This window comes from Mobula birostris, chromosome X (assembly GCF_030028105.1).
Source record: "Mobula birostris isolate sMobBir1 chromosome X, sMobBir1.hap1, whole genome shotgun sequence".
Classification (NCBI taxonomy): Eukaryota; Metazoa; Chordata; class Chondrichthyes; order Myliobatiformes; family Myliobatidae; genus Mobula; species Mobula birostris.
Genome location: NC_092402.1, coordinates 1,255,626 through 1,281,740, shown reverse-complemented (window position 1 = coordinate 1,281,740; position 26,115 = coordinate 1,255,626). Strand labels below are relative to the sequence as shown.

The following is a 26,115-nucleotide window of genomic DNA, read 5'->3' as shown; positions in this document are numbered from 1 at the left end:
ACAGGTGTGGATCTGACCGGTGACCGTGTGGACATTACGGGTGTGGATCTGACCGGTGACCGTGTGGACGTTACAGGTGTGGATCTGACCGGTGACCATGTGAACATTACAGGTGTGGATCTGACCGGTGACCGTGTGGACGTTACAGCTGTGGATCTGACCGGTGACCGTGTGGACATCACAGGTGTGGATCTGACCGGTGACCGTGTGGACATTACAGGTGTGGATCTGACCGGTGACCGTGTGTTATTACAGATGTGGATCTGACCGGTGACCATGTGGACATTACAGGTGTCGTTCTGACCATGTGGACAGATGTGGCTTTGACCGGTGAGTATGGGGACATTGCAGTTGTGGATCTAAATCACTGGTAAATAAATTGATTGTTATTCATTTGCTGATAATTGGGTGGAAATGCAATGTACCTCGTCCTTTGGAACAATCACCACCCAAACTTCATGAACCATATCTTTCCAGCCAGCCTCCAGCAGGAGTGCAGCATCAACCACACACACCGATTTACCTGGCAAGGAAAGCAAAGGGAAATTGAAAAAGAAATTCTCAGTTAAACTGTAAATATCGGTGTGAACAAGAAACGTCTCTGAGTAAAAGATGAATGTTTGTGCCTGAGAGGTAAATATATTACCCTGCACAGAAGGAATTGATTGCACTCTGCAGGAGATGTAGATTGGTTAGGCATCGAGTTTCGCTGTGATTCTACTCCTAGAGAACTTTCACTTGAGACTACATCATCAAACTCTGTTCCTCTGACTGTCAGAGTGATTCAGTTGTAATCTCAGTCAGTAATAACTACAGACCTTGTGCTAGGACCATGCTGCAAGCCCACGTTCTCCTCTGCCTTCCAGTTGCTTGCTGAAAGATGACAAACTTATCTTCAAGCTAATCAACATATTTCCAGGAAAACCCACCAGTTTACAGAAATCTTGTGTGGTTCTACTGCAAAACACCGAGCTTCAATTAACATTTTAAATTGCAGCTTTTTTTTACCCCCCAGCTGTTTACACAGCAAGCTTGGTGTTTTGCAATAGAATCACATGAGATTTCTGTTAAGTCCATCTTTCCGTATTTGCTATTAGAGGTGTCTGGTATCGGTGACATGGACGGTGCCGGCCTTGGTGATATTGACGACGTTCGGTGTCAGCATCAGCAATGTTAACGGTTCGATATTAGCGACGTTTGGCATTGCCTGTGTTCAGTATTATCGAAGTTTGATACCAGCGATAATTCGGAACCGTTCCATATCCTAGTGATTCGTGAGATATCATTGTGAACGCCTCCACAATCTGTTCAGCTACCTGATTCAGAACCCTGGTGTGTACGCCATCTGGTCCAGGCGCCTTAGCTGCAGTACCTTCAGACTTCTCAGCTTTCCAAGCACCTTCTCCTTAGCCATAGCAAAACCCTCTCTTCTGCTCCCTGACACTCTCGCATTTCTGGCATCTTGCTACACCTAGGTAAGCTAGCCAATCATATCAAAGAGGATTCCAGAAGTTCTATAAAGAGTAGGAGAGAGGCAAGGGTAGATCTCGGACTGCTGGAAAATGATGCTGGAGAGGAAGTAATGGGGGATAAGGAAACAGCGGACGAACTAAGAATTTTGCATCACTGCAGACACTGGCAGTAAGCCAGAAGTTTGAGAGTGTCAGGGGACAGAAGTGTATGAAGTTACCATTACTAGGGAGAAGGTGCTCGGGAAGCTGAAAGTTCTGAAGGTCGATAAGTCACCTGGACCAGATGGTCTACACCCCAGGGTTCTGAAAGAGGCGGCTGAGGAGATTGCGGAGGCATAAGGAATGATCTTTTGAGAATCACTAGATTCTGGAACGGTTGTGGAAGACTCGAAAATTGCATATCTCATTCCACTCTTCAAGAAGGGAAGAAGGCAGAAGAAAGGAACTATAGGCCAGTTAGTCTGACCTCAGTGGTTGGGAAGATGTTGGAGTCGACAGTTCAAGGTGTGGTGTCGGGGTACTTGGATAAAGTAAGCCGTAGTCAGCATGGTTTACTTAAGGGAAAATCTTTCCAGACAGATCTGTTGGAATTCTTTGAAAACATAACAAGCAGGATAGACAAAGGAGGAACGGTGGATTTTGGGTACCTGGATTTTCAGAAGACCTTTGACAAGGTTGCTAAACAAGTTAAGAGCCCAGTGTGTAACAAGAAAGATACTCACACGGATAGACGATTGGCAGGAGGCAAAATTGGGAACAAAGGCAGCTTTTTCTGGCTGGGGGTCAGTGATTAGTGTGTTCCACAGGGGTCTGTGTTGGGACCCATTCGTTTTCTGTTGTATGTTAATAATTTGGATGATCTGATTGGTGGCTTGTGGCCAAGTTTGCAGATGATACCAAGATAAGCGGTGGGGCAGATACTGATGCCTCCACAATCTCTTTGGCCACCTGGTTCAGGTGACTTATCTACCTTCAGATCTTTCAATTTCCAAAGCACCTTCTCCCTAGTAATGGTAACTTCACACACTTTTGCCCCTGACATTTTTGAACTTCTGCCATACTGTTAGTGTCTTCCACAGTGAAGAATGATGCAAAATACTTATTCTGCTTCTCTGCTATTTCCTTGTCCCCCATTACTACCTCTCCAGCATCATTTTCCAGCAGTCCAATACCTACTCTCGCCTCTCTTTTACTCTTTATCTATCTGAAAAAACTTTTGTTATCCTCTATATTTGGCTAGTTTACCATATTATATCTTTTCCCTCTTTATGGCTGCTTTTAGTTGCCTTCTGTTTGTTTTTCAAAGCTTCCCAATTCTCTAACTTCCCACAATTTTTTCTAAAGTTATATGCCCTCTCTTCGCATTCCGTAACTTCCGCCACCTCCAATGGGAACCCACCAATAAGCACATCTTTCCCTCCTCCCTTCTCTCTGCTTCCCGCAGGGATCGCTCCCTACACAGCTCCCTTGTCCATTCGTCCCTCCCATCCCTCCCCACTGATCTCCCTCCCGGCACTTATCCGTGTAAGCGGAACAAGTGCTACACATGCCCTTACACTTCCTCCTTCACCACCATTCAGGGCCCCAGACAGTCCTTCCAGGTGAGGCGACACTTCACCTGTGAGTCGACTGGGGTGATATACTGCGTCCGGTGCTCTCGATGCGGCCTTCTATATATTGGCGAGACCCGACGCAGACTGGGAGACCGTTTTGCTGAACACCTACGCTCTGTCCACCAGAGAAAGCAGGATCTCCCAGTGGCCACACATTTTAATTCCACATCCCATTCCCATTCTGATATGTCTATCCACGGCCTCCTCTACTGTAAAGATGAAGCCACACTCAGGTTGGAGGAACAACACCTTATATTCCGTCTGGGTAGCCTCCAACCTGGTGGCATGAACATTGACTTCTCAAACTTCCGTTAGTGCCCCACCTCCCCCTTGTACCCCATCTGTTATTTATTTATTTAATATATTCCCCCCCCCCCCACCTTTTTTCTCTCTTTTTTTTTCTTCCTCTGTCCCTCTCACCTATAGCTCGTTGCTCTCCCTTCTCCAGTCTGGTATACCTTTTGCCAATCACCTGTCCAGCTCTTGGCTCCATCCCTCCCCCTCCTGTCTTCTCCTACCATTTCAGATCTCCCCCTCCCCCTCCCCCTTTAAAATCTCTTACTATCTCTTCTTTCAGTTAGTTCTGACGAAGGGTCCTGGCCCGAAACGTCGACTGTACCTCTCCCTATAGATGCTGCCAGGCCTGCTGCGTTCCACTAGCATTTTTTGTGTGTGTTGCCTGAATTTCCAGCACCTACAGATTTCGTCGTGTCTGCCCTCTCTTCTGCTTTTATGCCTTGTCAGCCTCACCCTCCCTTTAGAATAGTTCTTGATCTTTGGGATGCAACCATCCTGCACCTTCTGAATTTCCCCAGAAATTCCAGCCGTTGCTGTTATCCCTTCCAGTGTCCCCTTCCATTCAACTTTGGCCAGCTCCTCTCTCATGCCTCTATAACTTCACTCTAATACTGACACACCTGACTGTAGTTTTCCCCCTCCCAAATTGCGGGGCAAGTTATATCATATTATAATCACTTCCTCCTCGGAGTTCCTTTACCTTAAGCTTCCTAATCAAATCTGGGTCATTACATAACACCTAATCCAGAACAGCCTTTTCGCTAGCACTAAAATGCCATCTCATAGGCTTTCTACAAATCCCACTTTTGGGATCCAGCACCATACTGATTTTCCTAATCTACCTGCTATTTGTAATCACCCGGGATTATTGTAACATTGCCCATTTTACATGCCTTTTCTGTCTGTCATTGTAATTTGCACAAAGTTCAAAGTAAATTCATTATTGAAGTGTGTATAGATATATATCACCATATACAGCCCTGAGATTCATTTCCTTGCATGCATCCTCGATAAATCCTTAGAATAATAACCATAACAGAATCAATGAAATGCTGCACTTGGACATTCAACCAGTGTGCAAAATACAAAACAAAATAAAAAAAGCACTAATGATAAAGAAATGGCAATAAATATCAAGAACATGAGATGAGGAGTCCTTGAAAGTAAGTCCATAGGTTGTGGGAACAGTTCAATGATAGGGCAAGTGAAGTATCCCCTCTGGTTCAAGAGCCTGATGGTTGAGGTAACTGTTCCTGAACCTGGTGGTGTGGGTCCTGAGGCTCCTGTGTCTCCTTCCTGATGGTTGAGGGTTAATAACCGTTCCTGAACCTGGTGGTGTGGGACCTGAGGCTCCTGTGTCTCCTTCCTGTTGGTTGAGGGTTAATAACTGTTCCTGAACCTGGTGGTGTGGGACCTGAGGCTCCTGTGTCTCCTTCCTGATGGTTGAGGGTTAATAACTGTTTCTGAACCTGGTGATGTGGGACCTGAGGCTCCTGTGTCTCCTTCCTGATGGTTGAGGGTTAATAACTGTTCCTGAACCTGGTGGTGTGGGTCCTGAGGCTCCTGTATTCCTGATGGCAGCAGAGAGAAGAGAGCATGACTTGGATGGTGGTGGTCCCTGATCATGGACGCTAATTTCCTGTGAAGAGGTCGTGTGTAGATGTTCTCAATGGTGGGGAAGGCTTTACCCGTGATGGACTGGGCCATATCCATTACTTTTTGTAGGATTTTCTGTTCAAGGGCACATCTTGGCTACTGTTTGGAGGTCTGTATATAACTTCCATTAGAGTCTTTTTGTCCTTGCAGTTTCTTAACTCTATCCACAATAATTGTACATCTTCCAATCCTATATCACCTCTTTCTAAGGATTTGATTTCATTTTTTTTTAACCATTTTTTTCCTACCTACCGCCTGTCCTTTCGATACAATGTGTATGCTTGGAAGTTAAGCTGCCAACTATGATCTTCTTTCAGCCTCGACTCTGTGATGCCCAAAGCGTCACACCTGCCGATCTTTAATTGTGCGACAAGATCGTCTACCTTATTCCATTCACTGTGTGCATTCAAACATAACACACTCAGTCCTGTACTCATCACCCTTTTCGATTTTGTCCCCGTGTTACACTTCAACTCATCTCACTGGCTGCAAATTTGCTCGATCATCTGTCTGCCTTTCCTGACAGTCTCACGACACGCTGCACCTAGTTGAGAATGAACTGCCCCACCCTCAGCCCCCTCACTCTGCCAAATGAGTTTCAACCCTCTCCAACGGCTCCGGCAAAGCTGCCCGCAAGGGTCAGGTTTGAACCCCTCATGGGTTCAGGTGTAACCCGTCCCTTTTGTACAGGTCATGCCTTCCCTAGAAGAGATCCCAACGATCCTGAAATCTGAAACCCTGGCCCCTGCACTAATTCTTCAGCCACACGTTCACCTGCCGAATCGTCCTATCCTTACCCTCACTGGCAGCCATCCAGTGGTTACTGATCTGGAGGTCCTGCTTTTCAGCTTTCTACCTAACTCCTTAAATTCTCTCTCCAGTACCTCCTCACCTTTGCTACCGACGTACCCTTTACAATGCCATGGAGCGGATCGGAGACATCTCCAACCCTGGCTCTGGCAGGCAATATACCATCCGGATATCTTTGTGGTGTGTTGTGCTTTCTTCATAATTGCACAGGAATGGTCCTCTGAAATGGTACCACCAAGGAATTTAAAGTCGCTGACACTCTCCACCTCAGATCCTCTGACGAGGACTGGCTCACGGATCTCCAGTTTCCTCTGCCTGAAGTCAATCATCAGCTCCTAAGTCTCGCTGACATTGGGTGAGAGGCTGTAGTCACGACACCACTCAGCCAGATTTTCAATCTCCCTCCTATTTGTCACCACCTTTGATTTGGCCCTACAACACTGGCGTCATCAGCAAACTTGAAAACGGCATCGGAGCTGTGCTCAGCCAAGCAGTCGTCGTGTAAAGCGAGTACAGCAGGGGGGTAGGCACACGGATCTGTGGTGCACCTGAGCTGTAGAGATCGTGGAGAAGGACTCCATTCGCACTGACTGGGGGCTGCAAGTGAGGAAATCAACGATCCAGTGGCATAAGGAGGTATTGGGGCCCAGCTCTTGAAGTGTGATAATTAGTTTTGAAGGGGTGTTGTCGATAAAGAGCATCCTGATACATGGATCTTTGCTGCCCAGATGTTCCAGGGTTGAGTGAAGAGGCAACGAGGTGGCATCTGTGTGGACCTGTCGCTCGGGTAGGTAAACTGGAGTAGATCCAAGTCTTTTCAGGCAGGAGTGTATAAGTTTCATCACCAACCCCTTAGAACACTTCGTCACTGTGGGTGTGACTGTTACTGGATGATCACCATTGAGGAAGGTCACCACGTTCTTTTTAGGCAGCGGTACAACTGAATCCTACTTGAAGCAGGTAGGTACCGCAGACCGCTGAAGTGAGAGGTTAAAGATACCGGTGAACGCTCCAGCTAGTTGATCAGCACAGGTCTTTAATACTTGGCCAGATACCCCATCTGGGATGGGCGGTTTCCGTGAGTTCACCCTCCTGAAAGATGCTCTCACATCGGCCTCAGAGCCTGAAATCACAGGGTCACCGGGGTCTACAGGAGTTTCTGAAAGTTCCTCCGGTCGAAGCAAGCAAAGAAGACATTGAGCTCGTCCGGGAGGGAAGTCTTGGTTTCACTAGTCACAACATTTAAGCCCTGACAGTCAGTCGAGCATCTTTCAGTGATTCATGTCTGGTCTGGAATTGCCACGTCACATGTGAGATTCCCTTCCAGACCTGAATACCACCGATCTGGCCCTCAGCAGATTGGGGATCTCGTGGTTCATCCAGGGCTTCTGACTGGGGAAGACTCTGAATCAACTTGTGGAGACACTCATCTTACGACTTTTTTGTTACAAGGTCGGTGACAACCACGATCCTCTGATGAATCCTTGAACACGGCGCACTCCGCCAACTTGAAACAATCCCATAGCCGCTCCTCTGCCTCCTGCGACCACCTCTTTGTTGTCCTCATCTCTGGGGCCCCGCTCTTCAGCCTCTGTCTGTAATCAGATAGGAGAAGGACAGCCAAGCGATCAGCTTTCCGGGCATGGTACAGCAGGCACTCCTTATAGCAGCGGTCGAGTGTGTTGGAACCCCGGTGCTGTAGGTTAAATGCTGACGATAACTGGGCAGAGATTTCTTCTAACAAGTCTGAGTGAAGTCCCTGACTACGACTTCAAATGCGTCAGGGAGGAGTGTTATTTGTTTGGTGATGGCAGCAACCAATATCTTGACAGCCTGATTAACGTCAGCCTTTGGCAGTATGTAAACTGTGGTCAGGATCACGGGGAGAACTCTCTTGGTGAGTAGAAATGTCGGCACTTAATCCAGGTCAGGGGAACAAGTGTGCGACAAAACTGCCCTGTCCGAACACCACAAAGAGTTTATCGTGCAACATAGACACCAAACTTTTGCCTTCACAGAATCAGCAGTTCAGTCCATCCTCTGCATCGAGAAGCCTCTGGGTTTTATTAGCATATCCGGAGAGTCCCAAGAGAGCCACATCTCTGTGAAACACAGAACACACAATTCCTCATTTCCCTTCCATACAGCAATCCTCACCGTAAGTCTTCAGTCCTGTTCTCCAGCGACAGCACATTTGATAACAAGAGTCTCATTCCTCTGCGCCCCAGCCTGGCCTGGAGTTTTCCCCTCCTCCAGCCTCGACAAAGAACCTTTGTCTGCTTAACAGTGGGTACCACGACATTACAAGATGAAAGACCATAAGACCATACAATATAGGGTCAGAATGAGGCCATTTGGCCCATCGAGCCTGCTCTAGTATTTCATCACGGCTGATCCATTTACCCTCTCAGCCCCAGTCTCCTGCCTTCCCCCTGTATCCTTTCATGCCCTGACTAATCAAGAATCTATCAACCTCTGCTGGTGAGAACAGTGGGAAGAGTTTAAAAGCGAGCAGAGTTGAGAAGGTGACGGTTATTCCTTCGGCAGTTTGAACGGGTACGACTGCGCAAGCACGTGGAGGTCGGCCAGTGAGAACAGCGGGAAGAGTTTAAGAGGAAGACAGATTTACAGAGCAGGCATCGGAGGAGAAGGCGCTGGAGTAGAGGGAGACAGAGTAGGAAGGCTTTGGCTCAACGGGGCTTCGGCGATAAAGGGTCGAGGCCAGGTAGGTTATCTGTTTAAAATAAATGCAGAGAGTATGTGTGTGAGGCCGGTTTTCTGTGCCCAGTGTCAGATGTGGGAGGTCCTAGAGACTCCCGGCCTCCCACATCTGCACCAGGTATGTCGAGCTGCAGCTCATTAGAGACCGCGTTAGGGAACTGGAGATGCAGCTCGATGACCTTCGTCTGGTCAGGGAGAGTGAGGAGGTGATAGGTAGGAGCTATAGGCAGGTAGTCACCCCGGGACCACAGGAGACAGAGAAGTGGGTAACAGTCAGGAGAGGGAAACGCAAGAAGCAGGTGCTGGAGAGTACCCCAGTGGCTGTCCCCCTAAATAATAAGTATTCCTGCTTGAGTGCTGTTGGGGGGGAATGTCCTGCCTGGGGGAAGCAACGGTGGTCATCCCTCTGGCACAGAGTCTGGCCCTGTGGCTCAGAAGGGTAGGGAAAGGAAGAGGATGGCAGCAGTGATAGGGGACTCTATAGTTAGGGGGTCAGACAGGCGATTCTGTGGACGCAGGAAAGAAACGCGGATGGTAGTTTGCCTCCCAGATGCCAGGGTCCAGGATGTTTCTGATCGCGTCCACGATATCCTGACGTGGGAAGGTGAACAGCCAGAGGTCGTGGTACATATTGGTAACAATGACATGGATAGGAAAAGGAAGGAGGTCCTGAAAACAGACTACAGGGAGTTAGGAAAGAAGTTGAGAAGCAGGACCTCAAAGGTAGTAATCTCAGGATTACTGCCTCTGCCACGTGACGGTGAGTGTAGGAATAGATTGAGGAAGAGGATAAATGCGTGGCTGAGGGATTGGAGCAGGGGGCAGGGATTCAGATTTCTTGATCATTGGGACCTCTTTTGGGGCAGGTGTGACCTGTACAAAACGGACGGGTTGCACTTGAATCCCAGGGGGACCAATATCCTGGTGGGGAGGTTTGCTAAGGCTATTGGGGAGAGTTTAAACTAGAATTGCTGGGGGGTGGGAACCGAACTGAAGTGACGGGGAAAAGGGAGGTTGGCTCACAAATAGAGGTTTGCAGACAGTGCAAGAGGGACGATAGGCAGGTGATAGAGAAGGGACACGCTCAGTCCAATGGTTTGAGATGTGTCTATTTTAATGTGAGGAGCATCATGAGTAATGCAGATGAGCTTAGAGCACGAATCAACACTTGGAGCTATGATGTTGTGGCCATTACAGAGACTTGGATGGCTCAGGGGCAGGAATGGCTACTTCAAGTGCCAGGTTTTAGATGTTTCAGAAAGGACAGGGAGGGATGCAAAAGAGATGGGGGTGTGGCACTGTTGATCAGAGATAGTGTCACAGCTGCAGAAAAGGAGGAAGTCACGGAGGGGTTGTCTACTGAGTCTCTGTGGGTGGAAGTTAGGAAGAGGGAGGGGTCAAAAACACTACTGGGTGTGTTTTATAGACCACCCAATAGTAACAGGGGCATCAAGGAGCAGACAGGGAGAGAGATTCTGGAAAGATGTAATAATAACAAGGTTGTTGTGGTGGGAGATTTTAATTTCCCAAATATTGATTGGCATCTTCCTAGAGTCAGGGGTTTAGATGGGGTGGAGTTTGTTAGGTGTGTTCAGGAAGGTTTCCTGACAGAATATGTAGATAAGCCTACAAGAGGAGAGGCTAGTATCTAGTATTGGGAAATGAACCTGGTCAGGTGTCAGGTCTCTCAGTGGGAGAGCATTTTGGAGATAGTGATCACAATTCTATCTCCTTTACCATAGCATTGGAGAGGGATAGGAACAGACAAGTTAGGGAAACGTTTAATTGGAGTAATGAGAAATATGAGGCTATCAGGCCGGAACTTGGAAGCATAAATTGGAAACAGATGTTCTCAGGGAGACGTACGGAAGAAATATGGCAAATGTTCAGGGGATGTTTGCATGCGGTTCTGCATGGGTACGTTCCAATGAGACATGGAAAGGATGGTAGGGTACAGGAACTGTGGTGCACAAAGGCTTTTGTAAATCTAGTCAAGAAGAAAAGAAGAGCTTACGAAAGGTTCAAAAACTAGGTAATGATAGGAACCTAGAAGATTATAAGGCTTGCAGGAAGGAGTTTAAGAATGAAATAAAGAGAGCCAGGAGGGGCCATGAGAAGGCAAACAGGATTAAGGAAAACCACAAGGCATTCTACAAGTATGTGAAGAGCAAGGGGATAAGATGTGAGAGAATAGGACCAGTCAAGTGTGACAATATAGAGGTGTGTATGGAACCGGAGGAAATAGCGGAGGTACTTAATGAACAGTTAGTGGAGGTACTTCAGTATTCACTACGGAAAAGGATGAGGAAGTGGAGGGATGGGTTAGTAAATTTGCTGATGACACAAAGGTTGGAGGTGTTGTGGATAGTGTGGAGGGCTGTCAGAGGTTACAACGGGACATTGATAGGATGCAAGACTGGGCTGAGAAGTGGCAGATGGAGTTCAACCCAGATATTTGTGAGGTGGTTCATTTTGGTAGGTCAAATATGATGGCAGAGTATAGTATTAATGGTAAGACTCTTGGCAGCGTGGAGGATCAGAGGGATCTTGGGGTCCGAGTCCATAGGACACTCAAAGATACTATGCAGGTTGACTGTGTGGTTAAGAAGGCATACGGTGCATTGGCCTTCATCAACCGTGGGATTGAGTTTAAGAGCTGAGAGGTAATGTTACAGCTATATAAGACCCTGGTCAGACCCCACTTGGGAGTACTGTGCTCAGTTCTGGTCGCTTCACTATAGGAAGGATGTGGGCTGCAGAGGAGATTTGCCTGGATTGGCTAGCATGCCTTAAGAGAATAGGTTAAGCGAACTCAGCCTTTTCTCCTTGGGAGCATCGGAGGATGAGAGGTGACCTGATAGAGGTGTATAAGATAATGAGAGACAATGATCATGTGGATTGTCAGAGGCTTTTCCCTAGGGCTGAACTGGCTAGCACAAGAGGGCGTAGTTTGGAAGTAGGTACAGAGGACATGTTAGGGGTAAGTTTTTTTTATGCAGAGAGTGGTGAGTGTGTGGAATGGGCTGCTGGCAGCGCTGGTGGAGGAAATGATCAGGTCTTTTAAGAGACTCCTGGATGGATACATGGACCTTAGAAAGATAGACGGCTACGGGTAAAGCCTAGGTAGTTCTAAGGTAGGGACATGTTCGGCACAGCTTTGTGGGCCGTAGGACTTGTATTGTGCTGTATGTTCTCTATGTTTCTATGTTAAATACACTCAATGACTTAGCCCCCACAGCTGTCTATGGCAACAAATTCCACAGATTCACCTCACTCTGGCTAAACATCTCTGTACTAAATGGACGTCCCTCCATTCTGAGGCTGTGTCCTCTGGTTCAAGACTACCCCACTATTGGAAACATCCTCTCCACATTCACCTATCTTTTAATATTCGCTAGGTTTCAATGAGATCCCCCACATTCTTCTGAATTCCAGAGAATACAGGCCCAGAGCCATCAAATGCTCCTCATGTGACAAGGCTTTCAATCCTGGAATTATTTTTGTGAACCTCCATTGAACCCTCTCCAGTTTCAGCACATCCCTTCTTAGATAAGGGGCTCGAAACTGCTCACAATACCAGTGCTTTATAAATCTTCAGCTTTACATCCTTGCTTTTATATTCTAGTCCTCTCGAAATGAATGCTAACATCACATTTGCCTTCCTTACACTGACAATCTGAAAATTAAACTTTTGGGGAATCCTACATGAGGACTCCCAAGGCCCCTTGTGCCTCAGATTTTTGAATTTTCTCTCCATTTAGAAAATAGCTAGCCTTTTCATTTCTCCTACCAAAGCGCATGACAACATACTTCCATCTGCCACTTCTCTGCCTTTTTCCCTAACCTACAGAGAGAGTAGAGCAGTGGGCTGAGCATACACCCCTGAGGTGCACCAGTGTTGATCGTCAGCGAGCTGGAGATACTGTCATCAATCCGCACAGATTGTGGTCTTCTGGTTCAGGATTCAATTACAGAGGGAGGTACAGAGGCCCAGGTTCTGCAACTTCTCGATCAGGATTCTGGGAATGATGGTGTTAAATGCTGAGCTATAGTCGATGAACAGCATCCTGATGTAGGTGTTTGTGTTGTCCAGGTGGTCTAAGGCTGTGTGAAGAGCCATTGAGATTGCATCTGCCGTTGACCTGTTGTGGTGATAGGCAATATGCAATGGATACAGGTCCTTGCTGAGGCTAGACCTTCTGTACGTTAAAGATGAATCCACCTCATTGTTGCGCATTATTGAGTACGTGAACTGCGCTCTCTCTGTAACCGCGATGCTCTATTCTGAACTCCGTTGCTGGTTTTCGCTTGTACTACCTCGATGTACTGATGTAATGAAATGATCCGTACGCATGGCTTGCAAAACAAAGCTTTTCGCCGTACACGCGACAATACTTAACAATCCCAGTTCGGTCCTCAGCACTTACCCTCTGAACCAGCCTGGCTGATCATCTGTTTGACAAGAGCTGCCGTCTCAGGCCACACAATGCTGGTGAGACGTTTTAGTTTCTCCTGAAAGAGAAAAACAGGCAGCCATAAGGAAACATTTTCTTGGGGCAGCGCGAGTCAAACCCCTTATGGTACTTCGTAATAGACAGAGGTTATGGTTCAAGTAGTTGAGAAGCATTCAACAGTTCAGAAATTTGCGTTCACATACCACCTTTCAAAACAAAGCACAAGGCATCGCTAGCAACAAAAATATTCACAATGAGTCACATGAGGACATAATAGGACAAAAACTCACTGGAATTCAGAAGAATGAGGGGTGACCTTATTGAAACCTATTGAATGTTGAAAGGCCTTGATAGAGTGGATGTGGAGAGGATGTCTCCTGTGGTCTGGGAGTCTAAGACCAGAGGGTACAGACAGTGGTTGTGGAGAGGATGTTTCCTATAGTGGGGGAGTCTAAGACCAGAGGGTACAGACAGTGGTTGTGGAGAGGATGTTTCCTATAGTGGGGGAGTCTAAGACCAGAGGGTACAGACAGTGGTTGTGGAGAGGATGTTTCCTATAGTGGGGGAGTCTAGGACCAGAGGACACAGATAGAGTGGATGTGGAGAGGATGTTTCCTGTAATGGGGGAGTCTAGGACCAGAGGATACAGATAGAGTGGATGTGGAGAGGATGTTTCCTATAGTGGGGGAGTCTAGGACCAGAGGGCACAGATAGAGTGGATGTGGAGAGGATGTTTCCTATAGTGGGGGGAGTCTAGGACCAGAGGGGACAGATAGATTAAATGTGGAGAGGATGTTTCCTATAGTGGGGGAGTCTAGGACCAGAGGATACAGATACAGTAGATGTGGAGAGGATGTTTCCTGTAGTGGGGGAGTCTCAGACCAGAGGGCACAGATAGAGTGGATGTGGAGAGGATGTTTCCTATAGTGGGGGAGTCTAGGACCAGAGGACACAGATAGAGTGGATGTGGAGAGGATGTTTCCTATAGTGGGGGGAGTCTAGGACCAGATGACACAGATAGATTAAATGTGGAGAGGATGTTTCCTATAGTGGGGGGAGTCTAGGACCAGAGGACACAGATAGAGTGGATGTGGAGAGGATGTTTCCTATAGTGGGGGAGTCTAGGACCAGAGGACACAGATAGAGTGGATGTGGAGAGGATGTTTCCTATAGTGGGGGGAGTCTCAGACCAGAGGGCACAGATAGAGTGGATGTGGAGATGATGTTTCCTATAGTGGGGGAGTCTAGGACCAGAGGGCACAGATAGAGTGGATGTGGAGAGGATGTTTCCTATAGTGGGGGGAGTCTAGGACCAGAGGACACAGATAGAGTAGATGTGGAGAGGATGTTTCCTATAGTGGGGGAGTCTAGGACCAGAGGGCACAGATAGAGTGGATGTGGAGAGGATGTTTCCTATAGTGGGGGGAGTCTAGGACCAGAGGACACAGATAGATTAAATGTGGAGAGGATGTTTCCTATAGTGGGGGAGTCTAGGACCAGAGGACACAGATAGAGTGGATGTGGAGATGATGTTTCCTATAGTGGGGGAGTCTAGGACCAGAGGGCACAGATAGAGTGGATGTGGAGAGGATGTTTCCCATAGTGGGGGAGTCTCGGACCAGAGGGCACAGACAGAGTGAATGTGCTCGGGGAGTGTTGGACCAGAGGACACAGCTTCAGAATAGAGGGGTGTCCTTTTAAAACAGAGATGAGGAGGAATTTCTTTAGCCAAGGAGCGGTGAATCTCTGGAATTCGTCACCAGAGGCGGCTGTGGAGGCCGCGTCTTTGGGTATACTTAAGGTAGAGGTTGATAGGTTCTTGATTAGTCAGGGCTTGAAGGGATACGGCGAGAAATCAGGAAATTGAGGTTGAGGGGATCAGTGTGGAGGAATTTTCAAGCATCAAAGGGTTAAAATGGAGTAAATGGAATAAATGCCTGAAGCCTGTGAAAGGCGGGAGTGGCGGGGGGGGGGAGGGGAACCGAACGCACCAGTCTGTCCCTGTTTATGTAATGTTATATCACACGTTAGCATATTTCTGCCAGAGCGGCTTCATTATTGTGATTAAAGGGCAACAGAATGTATTGTGTGTCTGCACAGGGGTCATGTATGAGGATTGACTGTGAATGTTGTCCTTTTCTTTCCATTTAAACCCCAAGGCCTGCATCCCACTGTCTCATCATTGGAATGTGCTGTGATCATGAGTGCGTGAACAGCTGATAACTAACCGATACCCCGTTTGTAGAGCTTACTGATATGCACCCAACTGTATCAATGAAGCTGTACTTGAAGCTGTTTTCAGAACTCTGACACCCGCTCTTAGGGAAGAGTTCTCTGTGGTATCACGAATAAAGGTTGGTTGAAGCGATCTCCTCCGTGTCTGAGTGCAGTTCCTAATATTTCTCCGACAATCAGCCATGATGAAATGGCAGAGCAGACGATGGGCCAAGTGGCCTAATTCTGCTCCTGTATCTTATGGTCTCATAACCAAAGCCTGGTCCAAGAGTTCGATTTCAAGATGGCATGTTCTGCAGGCAATGGTTCTAAATATCCTTTCAGATACTGCCTGTTACACCGCTGGTATGTCGGGCAGCAGTGACGGTGCCCCATCTCTGGCGGTGTTCAGGGCTTCCTTCATCGTGTCAGAGGCTCAGTGTTCACAACTGTCTTGTTTTACTGGTCAGGGTTGTTAGCTCTGAGCTCAATCCCGAACCTGGAGGATCGGAGGATTGCTCTTAGTCTGGTCTCTACCCTCTGACCTGTTTGGCAAGACCCAAAGCATAAAGCCCTGACCCCAGCCAGCGTACCTCTCCGGGTCATTGAGGCACGCAAGCCTCCAAATCACGACAAGGTTGTGGTCCTCCTGGAGGACTTTTAAATCAACATAATGATCTCAAGATCTTCTGATGGACTTGGCGAACCAGGCACTTTAAATGGATGAAGATTCATTGCCATGGCTGGAAGTGAGGTAAGATGGGGGAGGGGTGGAGAACGACTCCAAGTCAGGCTGAAAGGCAGAGATGAGGCCCCGTCTACCCAGCATCTTGTTGGCAGATGCGCAGTCACTGGAGAACAACATTGAGGACCTGGGGGCAAGATTGCTGTGTCAAAGGGAAATGAGAGACTGTTATGTTGTACGTCTGACTGGAACTTGGCTTTCTCCAAGCGCACCACATACAGTGATCAGAGCTGAAGGCTTCTCGATTCATACCAAAGACCAAGCTGCTGATTTAGAAAAGGTAAAAGGAAGAGGTGAGAGGAGTGTGTTTGATGATAAACCCCCAGTGGTTTTGTCAAACTTGTGTCCCTCACCCCCACCCCCGCCGACTTGGAACACCTAACGGTCAAATGCCATCCGTTCTACTTAGAAAGGGCGTTCTTATCTATAATCCTGACCGCAGTTTACATGCCGTCGGTGGCCAACTATAATTAAGTGCTTGCGATACTGCACAATACCTTCTCCAAACTAAAAACAGTCCATACCGACACATTTCAAATCATAGTCGAGGACTTCAACCAGGCTTTCTTGAAGAAAACACTGCCCAATTACCATCAGCACCAGACATCCCAACACACGAGACCACTGTTATACTACGATAAGGAACGCCTGCTGTTCCATGCCCAGACCACCTTTTGGTAAATCTGATCACTTGGCTGGCCTTCTCCTACCTGCATACAGGCAGAGACTAAAGAGACAACAACGAGCTGGCCTCAGGAGGCAGAGGATTACATTGATTTGGTGGACTGGGCCATGTTCAGGAACTCAGCTGTGGATGTAAACGAATACACTATGGTTGTGACAGACTTTATTAAAACAGTCGTGGATGAGCATTTCCCCACAAGTTCATTCAGAGTCTTCACCAACCCTGGATGAACCACGAGATCCTCAGTCTGCTGTGGGCCAGATCAGAGGCATTCAACCTGGTGACCAAAAAACTCATAGGTGTTACAGAAACGACCTCCAGAAAGTCACCTCACAGGCGGAGCGGCAATTCTGGACCAAACCTGAATCAACGAGGACGCTCGACAGTTCAGGCAGGGCTTGAATACTGTCAAGTTAAATCAAGCGACAGAGGAGACAGCAGGAATTCACTTCCAGATGACTCGATGCCTTCTACGCTCACTTTGACCGTCAAAACATTTAAGCAGCCGTCATGAACTCCCACATCCCCCAAAGGATTCTGTGAGTTCAGAGCCCAAGGCCGACGTACAAACAGGCTTCAGGAGGGTGAAGCTGCAAAAATCACCCGGCCCAGACGGGGTACCTGGCCAAGTACTAAAGACCTGAGCTGATCAACTGGCTGGAGTGTTCACTGAGAGCCTTAACCTCTCGCTTCTGCAGTGTGTGGTTCAAGCAGGCTTCAATTACACCAGTGCCCAAGAAGAATGTGGGTGACTTGCTTCAATGACTAATGTCCAGCAGCATTTACGTTGGCAGTGAAGTGTCTTGAGAGGTTGCTGATGAAACATATCAACTCTTGCTTGAGAAGTGACTTAGGTTCGCTCCAATTAGCCTACCAGAGAAACAGGTTCACAGCAGATGCCATCTTATTGGCTCTTCACTCAAGCCTGGAACATCTGGACACAGAGATGCATACATCAGGATGCTCTTTATTGACTACAGCTCAGCATACAATACCACCACACCCTCAATAAGGTCAAAGACCGTGGCATAAATACCTTTTAGATTATGAGGACACGCAGTCCTCTTTTATTGTCATTTAGTAATGCATGCATTAAGAAATGATACAATATTTCCTCCGGTGTGATATCACAAAACACAGGACAGACCAAGACTGAAAAAACTGACAAAACCACATAATTATAACATATAGTTACAACAGTGCAACAATACCATAACTTGATGAAGAACAGTCCATGAGCACAGTACAAAGTTCAAAGTCTCTCAAATGTCCCACATCTCATGCAGACGAGAGAAGGAAGAAAAACTCTCCCTGCCATGCCTAACCACAATCCGACTCTGAGATATCCGAAAACTTCAAGCCTCCGAATCAGCTCTCCAACACCGAGTACTTGAGCGCCGTCTCTGTCCGAACGATTCGACCTCAATCTCGGTCGCCAACAGCAGGCAAAGCCGGGGATTTTGAGGCCTTCCCTCCGGAAGATTCCCAACCGCGCAGTAACGACAGCAGCGGACGGGCGTTTCAGAAATTTCTCCAGATGTTCCTCTGTGCTTTCACGTCCCTGTCCATCAAATCAGAATTGTCTACGGCCCCTATTTAACAGATGCGATATCATTTTTCGCGGGAGGGCCGCGCACGCGCGGCGTGCTGCTCTCTCTCCTCTCCTCCCGCGGTGCGCTGCTCCCCTCCTTGTACCATTGGATCCTGGATTTCCTCCTTCGCAGACCCCGGTCTGTGCGAACGGAGATCTCCTCCACGATCTCCAGCAGCCGACTTGCTCTACCCTCTTTAAACGAACGACTGTGAGGCTAAGCACAGCTCCAACGCCATATTCAAGTTTGCTGACTACACGACTGTCACCGGCCGTACCAAAGCGGGTGATGAACCAGCATTTAGGAGGGAGATTGAAAATCTGGCTGAGTGGTGCCACAACAACAGCCTCTAGCTCAATATCAGCCAGACCAAGGAGCTGATTATAGACTCCGGAGCCAGTCCTCACTGGAGGGCCAGAGGTGGAGATTACTAGGTGTTATTTCAGAAGACCTGTCCTGGGCCATGTACGTAAGTGCAGTTACAGAGAAAACAAGGCAGAGTTTTGCAGAGATTCAGCACGACATCTGAAACTTCGACAGATTTCTGTAGTGGAGAGTATATTGACTGGCTGCATCACAGCCTGCTGAGGAAATGTTGGGGGAGTCCAGAACCAGAGGCCACAGTTTAAGAATAAGGGGTAGACCATTTAGAACGGGGTTGAGGAAAAACTTTTTCACACGGAGGGTTGTGGCTCTGTGGAATGCTCTGCCTCAGAAGGCAGTGGAGGCCAGTTCTCTGGATTCTTTCAAGAAAGAGTTAGATAGAGCTCTTAAAGATAGCGGAGTGAAGGGATACGGGGAGAAGGCAAGAACGGGATACTGATTGTGGATGATCAGTCATGATCATAGTGAATGGCGGTGCTGGCTCGAAGGGCTGAATGGCCTACTCCGGCACCTATTGTCTATTGAAACTCCAAAGCCCCTGAATGGAAAATCCTACAAAAAGCAGTGGATATGGCCCAGTCCATCACAGGTAAAGTCCTACCCAGTACTGAGCACATAAACACGGAGCACTGTCACAGGAAAGCAGCATCCATCATCAGGGACTCCCACTATCAAGGTCATGATCCATCAGGAAGGAGGTACAAGAACCTCAGAACCCACACCACCAGGTTCAAGAACAGTTATTACCCCTCAACCATCAGGAAGAAGGTACAGAAGCCTCAGGACCCACACCACCAGGTTCAGGAGCTGTTATTACCCCTCAACCATCAGGAAGGAGATACAAGAACCTCAGAACTCACACCAGGTTCAGGAACAGTTATTACCCCTCAACCATCAGGAAGGAGGTACAGGAGCCTCAGGACCCACACCATCAGGTTCAGGAACAGTTAATACCCCCTCAACCATCAGGAAGGAGGTACAGGAGACTCAGGACCCTCACCACCAGGTTCAGGAACAGTTATTACCCCTCAACCATCAGGAAGGAGGTACAGGAGCCTCAGGACCCTCACCACCAGGTTCAGGAACAGTTATTACCCCTCAACCATCAGGAAGGAGGTACAGGAGCCTCAGGTCCCACACCACCAGGTTCAGGAACAGTTATTACCCCTCAACCATCAGGAAGGAGGTACAGGAGCCTCAGGACCCACACCACCAGGTTCAGGAACAGTTATTACCCCTCAACCATCAGAAAGGAGGTACAGGAGCCTCAGGACCCTCACCACCAGGTTCAGGGACAGTTATTACCCTTCAACCCACAGACTCTTGAACCAAAGGTGATACCTTCACTCACCCCATCACTGAAATGTGGGTTTATTATTATTCCTTTCCTTTTGCATTTGCAAACTCTTCTTTCATCCTTCCGAATTCCAGTAAGTACAGTCCCAGGCGACTCAATCACTCCTCATAGTATAACCCCCCTCATCTCTGGAATCAACCTGGTGAACCTCCTCTGCACTGCCTCCAAAGCCAGTATATCCTTCCTCAAGTAAGGAGACCAGAACTGCACACAGTACTCCAGGTGCGGCCTCACCAGTACCCTGTATAGTTGCAGCATAAACTCTCTGCTCTTAAATTCAATCCCTCTAGCAATGAAGGCCAACATTCCAGTTGTCTTCTTGATAGCCGGCTGCATCTGCAAACCAACCTTTTGTGATTCATGAACAAGCACTCCCAAGTCCCTCTGCATAGCAGCATCCTGCAATTTTTTACCATTTAAATAATAATCTGCTCTTTCATTTTTCCTTAAAAAGTGGATGACCTCGCATTTACCAACATTGTACTCCATCTGCCAGACCCTTGCCCACTCACTTAACCTATCTATATCTCTCTGCAGACTCTCCGTATCCTCTGCCTTTCCATCTCAAAGCTTTCCTGTGTGCGTGCACCAGGGCAGCAAGCGCAAGGTGACTGCCTGTTTCCTCCGGGTGCTCTCGTTTCCTCCCACTATCCAAAGACATCCCAGTTGGTGGGTCAATTGGTCTAAGTGGGTGGGTGGGTGCGCAGTTCTAAATCACCGAGTGTAGAAGATGAGAAATTGACCTGAGGCGTAAAACGATCAAATGATCCAGGTGACAAAGGCCTGCGTCAAGATTCAGTTACAAAACTGGGGCAACGTTATGAAGGCAGAGGAGGCAGAAATCAGCCAGTTAAGAGGAAAGTTCCACCAAATGTACTCACTTGATCTTCGAAGACGATCTTTCCCAAAGCCTTTCGGTTGATGGTTCCACCTTGCAGAAGAATTTCTACAATGAGAAAACCCGCTTGAATTATACCTGTGAACGAACTGCAGCTTCTGCTTACTCAGCAAAACAATGTTGCTTGGTCAGCTGAAGCCCAGCTGTTTATTTGGGAGAATCTGCAGAACTGCAGAAAAAAATTACGTTTCAGAACACTGATCCATGGGGCAAAGTAGTTCAATAGACTGTGGGGATTGAAACTAAGTTTCACTTTTAAACCCTTTACTCCTTCACAAGTACCCTCACTGATGGAGGCAAAGCTGAACATGAAAGATGATTATCATCGGACAAACTATTCACTGGACCCTATCCTGGCATGGACCGCGCGCCTCGTTGCTTGCAGGGATTAGCACCGGGAGGGAGATTAGTGTGGGAGGACGACCAAGGAAGCGATCTCTGCAGAAAGCGGACATTAAGGGAGAGGTAATGACATGTTTGGTGTAGGATCCTGTTGAACTGACAGAAGTTGCGGAGGATGGTGTGTTGGATGCAGAGGCCAATGGGGTAGTAGGAGAGAACAAGACGAACTCTGTCACTACTAAGACGGCAGGAAGATGGAGTGAGTGCAGATATTCAGGAAATGGAGGAGATGCGGGTGAGGGCAGCGTCAATGGTGGAAGGAGGGAAACCTCGTTCTTTGAAGAAAGAGGACAGGATTGAAACCCTTATCCTGGGAACAGATGCGGCAGAGATGTAAGAACTGAGAAAAGGGAACAGCAATTTCATAGGAGACAGGGTGGGAAGAGGTATAGTCAAGATAGCCGTGCGAATCAGTGGGTTTATAAAAAAAAAATATTGGAGACAGTTTGTCTCCAGATCTGGAGACGGAGAGATTGAGAAGGGGGAGAGAGGTGTCAGAAATGGACCAAGTGAATTCAAGGGCAGGGTGGAAGCTAGAGGCAAAGTTGGTGAAATTGACAAGCTCAGCATGGGTGCACGAAGCAGCGCCAATGTCGCGCAGAAAGAGTCAGGGAGCATTGCTATGGGAGGCTTGGAACATAGATTGTTCCACGGAGCCAACAATATGGCAGGCATTGCCAGGGTACCCGTGGTTACTCCTTGAGTTTGCAGAAAGTCTGAGGAGCTGAAGGAGAAACTGGGGTGAGGACCAGCTCTGACAGACAGAGGAAGGTGGTGGTGTAGGGGGACTGGTTGGTCTTTTATTGAGAAAGAAGCGGAGTGCTTTACGGCCTTCTTGATGGGAGACAGAAGTGTAGAGGGACTGAGCATCCATAGTGAAGATGAGGCAGTCGTGGCCAGGGAATTGCAAGCTACTGAGGAGATCGGGAGCATGAGAAGTGTCACAGATGTAGGTGGGAAGGGACTGAACCGGGGGACAGAATGGAATCGAGGTATGAGGACACGAGCTCTGTGGGGCAGGAGCAGGCAGGGGCAATGGGCCTATCTGGACAGTCAGGTTTGCGGGTCTTGGGTCGGAGGTAGAAATGAGCAGTGCAGAATGGATGGGAGATCTCCGGAGATGAAGAAGTTGGCAGAGTTGCAGGAGGCAGTGGCCTGATGGTGCGGTGTGGGGACCTTTCCAAGGAGGAGTCGTCTGAGAGTTGCCGCCTGGCCTCAGCAAGTTGGAGGTCAGTCCGCCACTCAAAATTCGAGTTCCGTCTACTGAAAAGGAACTTCTATTAAGAGTAGGATTATCAAGTGTTATAATATCTGTTGAACTAATATCTGTAAGTGTAAAAATGAATATCTTCATGATAAGAAACGATATCCAATAATGATGTCTCTCTGATAGTTAAATTTCATGTTTTACAAAGGAATCGCATCGTGTGAACAAGCTATTGGTGAGTAAATCAGATTTAAACATACCTTGTCCAAACTCCTGAACGATCTTGTGATGGGCAGCTGTTCCCTGCCTGTAGGACTCGTGCCCCATAGCGTCAGCGTTAATGGCGACTGCGCCCATTTTCTGCAGGTACTGCACAACCGTTGATTTTCCACTGCCCATGTATCCAGTCAGACCGATCACATAGGGAGTCGCTGGTATACGAGGATTATCCTGAAAATGAACCAGGATGTAAATAAATGTTGAACTAAATTCACTGATAATTATTTGTTGAATTAGTTGTTAATTTCAGATGTGATAGCAGTGGGTGTTGTATGGAGATGTATGTTATAAGTTTGGACATCATCGGAGGTAAACCTACAGGTGACAAAACCAATACCCATGTCAGGATGCTGTTCATCGAATACAGCTCAGCGTTTAACACCATCATTCCTACAGTTCTGATTGAAAAGCTCCAGAACCTGAGCCTCTGTTCCTCCTTCTGCAACTAGACCTTCGACTTCCTAACCGGAAGAGCACAATCTGTGCGGATTGGTAATAACATTTCCTCCTCGCCGACGAGCAACACTGGTACATCTCAGGATGTGTGCTTAGCCTACCACTCTACTCTCTCTACACCCACGGCTGTGTGGCTAGGCACAGCTCAAATGGCATCTATAAATTTGCTGACGATACGACCATTGTTGGCAGAATTTCAGATGGCGTCAACAGGGTGTACAGGAGCGAGATATGCCAACAACCTTGCACCCAGTGTCAGTGAGACCAAGGAGCTGACTGTGGATGTCAGAAAAGGTAAGGCAAGGACACACACACCAGTCCTCATAGAGGGATCAGAAGTGGAGAGTGAGCAATTTCAAATTCTTGGGTGTCCATATCTCTGAGGACCTGACCTGGACACAGCATATCGATCCAGCTACAAAAGAACGCATGGCAGTGGCTATATTTCATTAGCAGTTTGAGGAGCTTTGGTGTGTCACCAAAAGCACCCACAAATTTCTGCAGATTATTGCAGAGAACGTTCTCATTTCATTTTTAAATCTTTTTTATTAATTATGATTGAAAATCGAGAACAGAGAAAAATACATCAAAATAATCAAGACAACATATCCATATGTAGAATAAGAGTTAAACTATCAACCAAACTGAACAGTATATCATAATAAAAAAAACAAAATGTTAAAGCTTTTTTTATGGAAAAAAGAAAGAAAAAAGAACCCCTACTAACTAAAACAAAAAAACCTCATAACAAAAAAAAGGAGGAAAAAGACCCCATTTGGAGCACAACCCCGGAGCTATACGCCATACAAGCTTCCATTAAAAAAAAGACATCAATCTGCCAACCAAATCCATATACCCAAGCATCAGAAAAGGACCATCTTTATTAACTCAAATCAAATGATAATAACGGGCAAAAGAACCCCACCTTTTCTCAAAGTCAAGTCTAGGATCAAAAGTTAGACTTCTAATTTTTACCAAACTAAGACATAACATCACCTGAGAGAGCCATTGTATCAAAGTGGGAGCAGAGGCATCTTTCCATTTTAGTAAAATAGCCCTTCTAGCCAATAATGTGACAAATGCAATGACGTGTTGGTCTGATATAGAAATACTGTGAATATGTTGAGGAATCATACCAAACAAAACTGTCAATTTATTAGGTTGTAAATTGATCCTTAAAGCTTTAGAACATTCTAACTGGCTGCATCACCTTCTGGTACGGGGTGGGGGGGAGGGGGCTACTGCACGGGATCGAAGTTATCTGCAGAAAGTTGTAAAGTTAGTCAGCTCCATCATGGGCACCAGCCTCTGTAGCATCCAGGGCATCTTCAAGAAGCGGTGCCTCAAAAAGGTGGCGTCCATCGTTAAGGTTCCCCGGCACCCAGGACATGCCCTCTTCTCAGTGCTACCATCAGGAAGGAGGTACAGCAGCCTGAAGGCTCACACACTCAGCAATTCAGGAACAGCTTCTTCCCCTCTGCCATCTGATTTCTGAATGGAGATTGAACCCACAGACACCACTTTTACTAGAACTCACATTTTTTTTCTATTATCACGCCGCATAGTTAACAAATTTGACAACATATGCCCATGATACTGAACCCGATTCTGATTCTGGAAATTAACGTTGATGGCGCTGGCAAGACAACAATGATGTTGATCAGCTGGAAAACCGAGAAGGGGAAGGTGATTGATGTCTTGGAGAAATGCTAAGCACCCTTAGAAGTTTGACGTTGCGGCGTTCGCCAAACTTGGCAATTAACAACTTTCTCTTCTGACTTTTATTGGCGGTGGACACTCCAACTTAAAGGTGCACTACCGCCACCAACTGGACTGGAGTGTGGTGTAGAGAGTTGGGAAATAAAACCCTACTAGTTCTTTATCCAATGAAAACTAAATTACCCAAAAAAGCCCTACGGATTGTCAATAATGAAAGACAATATTGTGAATTAAAATAAAATCACTTCCATAACTTAATAAAGTTTTTTCACACGAAAATTATCAACCCCCAAAGATTGTAATAAAGCTTGCATTTGATCTATTTCAACATTGCGTGCTTCACACTGTAATAGTATGTGTTCAACCGACAAAATCTACACAGCCCAGAGTGATGTTTACCAACAAGATACAAGGAATAATTCAGCACAGTTTGCCCAATTCTGTCGTGTCTATATAATTCCTTCCATTCTTGTTTTACCCCTTTCCCAGAAACCCAACAGCGTTCTGTATTCTTGAAGACCTTTCCTCGCCAGTTGAGGTGAAGTCCTCAGATGGAGTCTCTCCCTGGGAGTGCTCGTGTTTATTGTAGCTCCCCCCCAGAGAGAAACACCAGCCACTGTGCACTGAGGATGTCACCTTCACTGGCGATGAAACGTTTGCAAGCCAGCCGCCAAGCTCGGTAAACGCTGCAACATCGGATGCCTCAACCCAAGCTAGCACTCATCACCACCATCCCGAATCCTTAGAACCTTCAGTGGCCTTGGTGTACAAAGTCCAACAGTCCCGTAAGTTGGAGACACAGGCAGATTAGATGACAAGGAAAGGCCACGGGATACTCACCATCATTCGCAAAGATATATCGTGCAGGAGCAGAGAGGTCAACTTCCAAGAGGACCACAACCTTGTTGTAGGGTTTGGTGCCATGTTGGCTGGAGTCGGGTTCCTTGGCAGGGTCACCCATGCCAAATAGGTCAAAGGGTAGAGGCCAGACTAACACTGACTCCACCAGTCCTTCAGGTTCAGGGGTTCAGCTCGGGGCCAGCAACCCTGACCGTCAAACAAAATTGTTAGGGAAACAGCAAGGAGAATCCTTCCCTATCGGAGTGCGACAGTATGGACAGACCGAGATGGTGGACCTTCATTGCTGCCCTAAA

General features: G+C 47.3%; 1 protein-coding gene across 1 annotated transcript in view; it reads right to left on the bottom strand.

The window, feature by feature from the left end:
• coasy (CoA synthase) overlaps positions 1 to 26,115 on the bottom strand; it is a 54,501-nt gene that overhangs the window by 6,862 nt on the left and 21,524 nt on the right. The window contains exons 3-6 of the mRNA XM_072249249.1: positions 22,768 to 22,957; positions 20,882 to 20,946; positions 12,997 to 13,081; positions 426 to 523 (exon numbers count right to left, since the gene is read on the bottom strand). Coding sequence (XP_072105350.1) covers positions 426 to 523; positions 12,997 to 13,081; positions 20,882 to 20,946; positions 22,768 to 22,957 — 438 coding nt within the window. The remainder of the gene's footprint in view (positions 1 to 425; positions 524 to 12,996; positions 13,082 to 20,881; positions 20,947 to 22,767; positions 22,958 to 26,115) is intronic.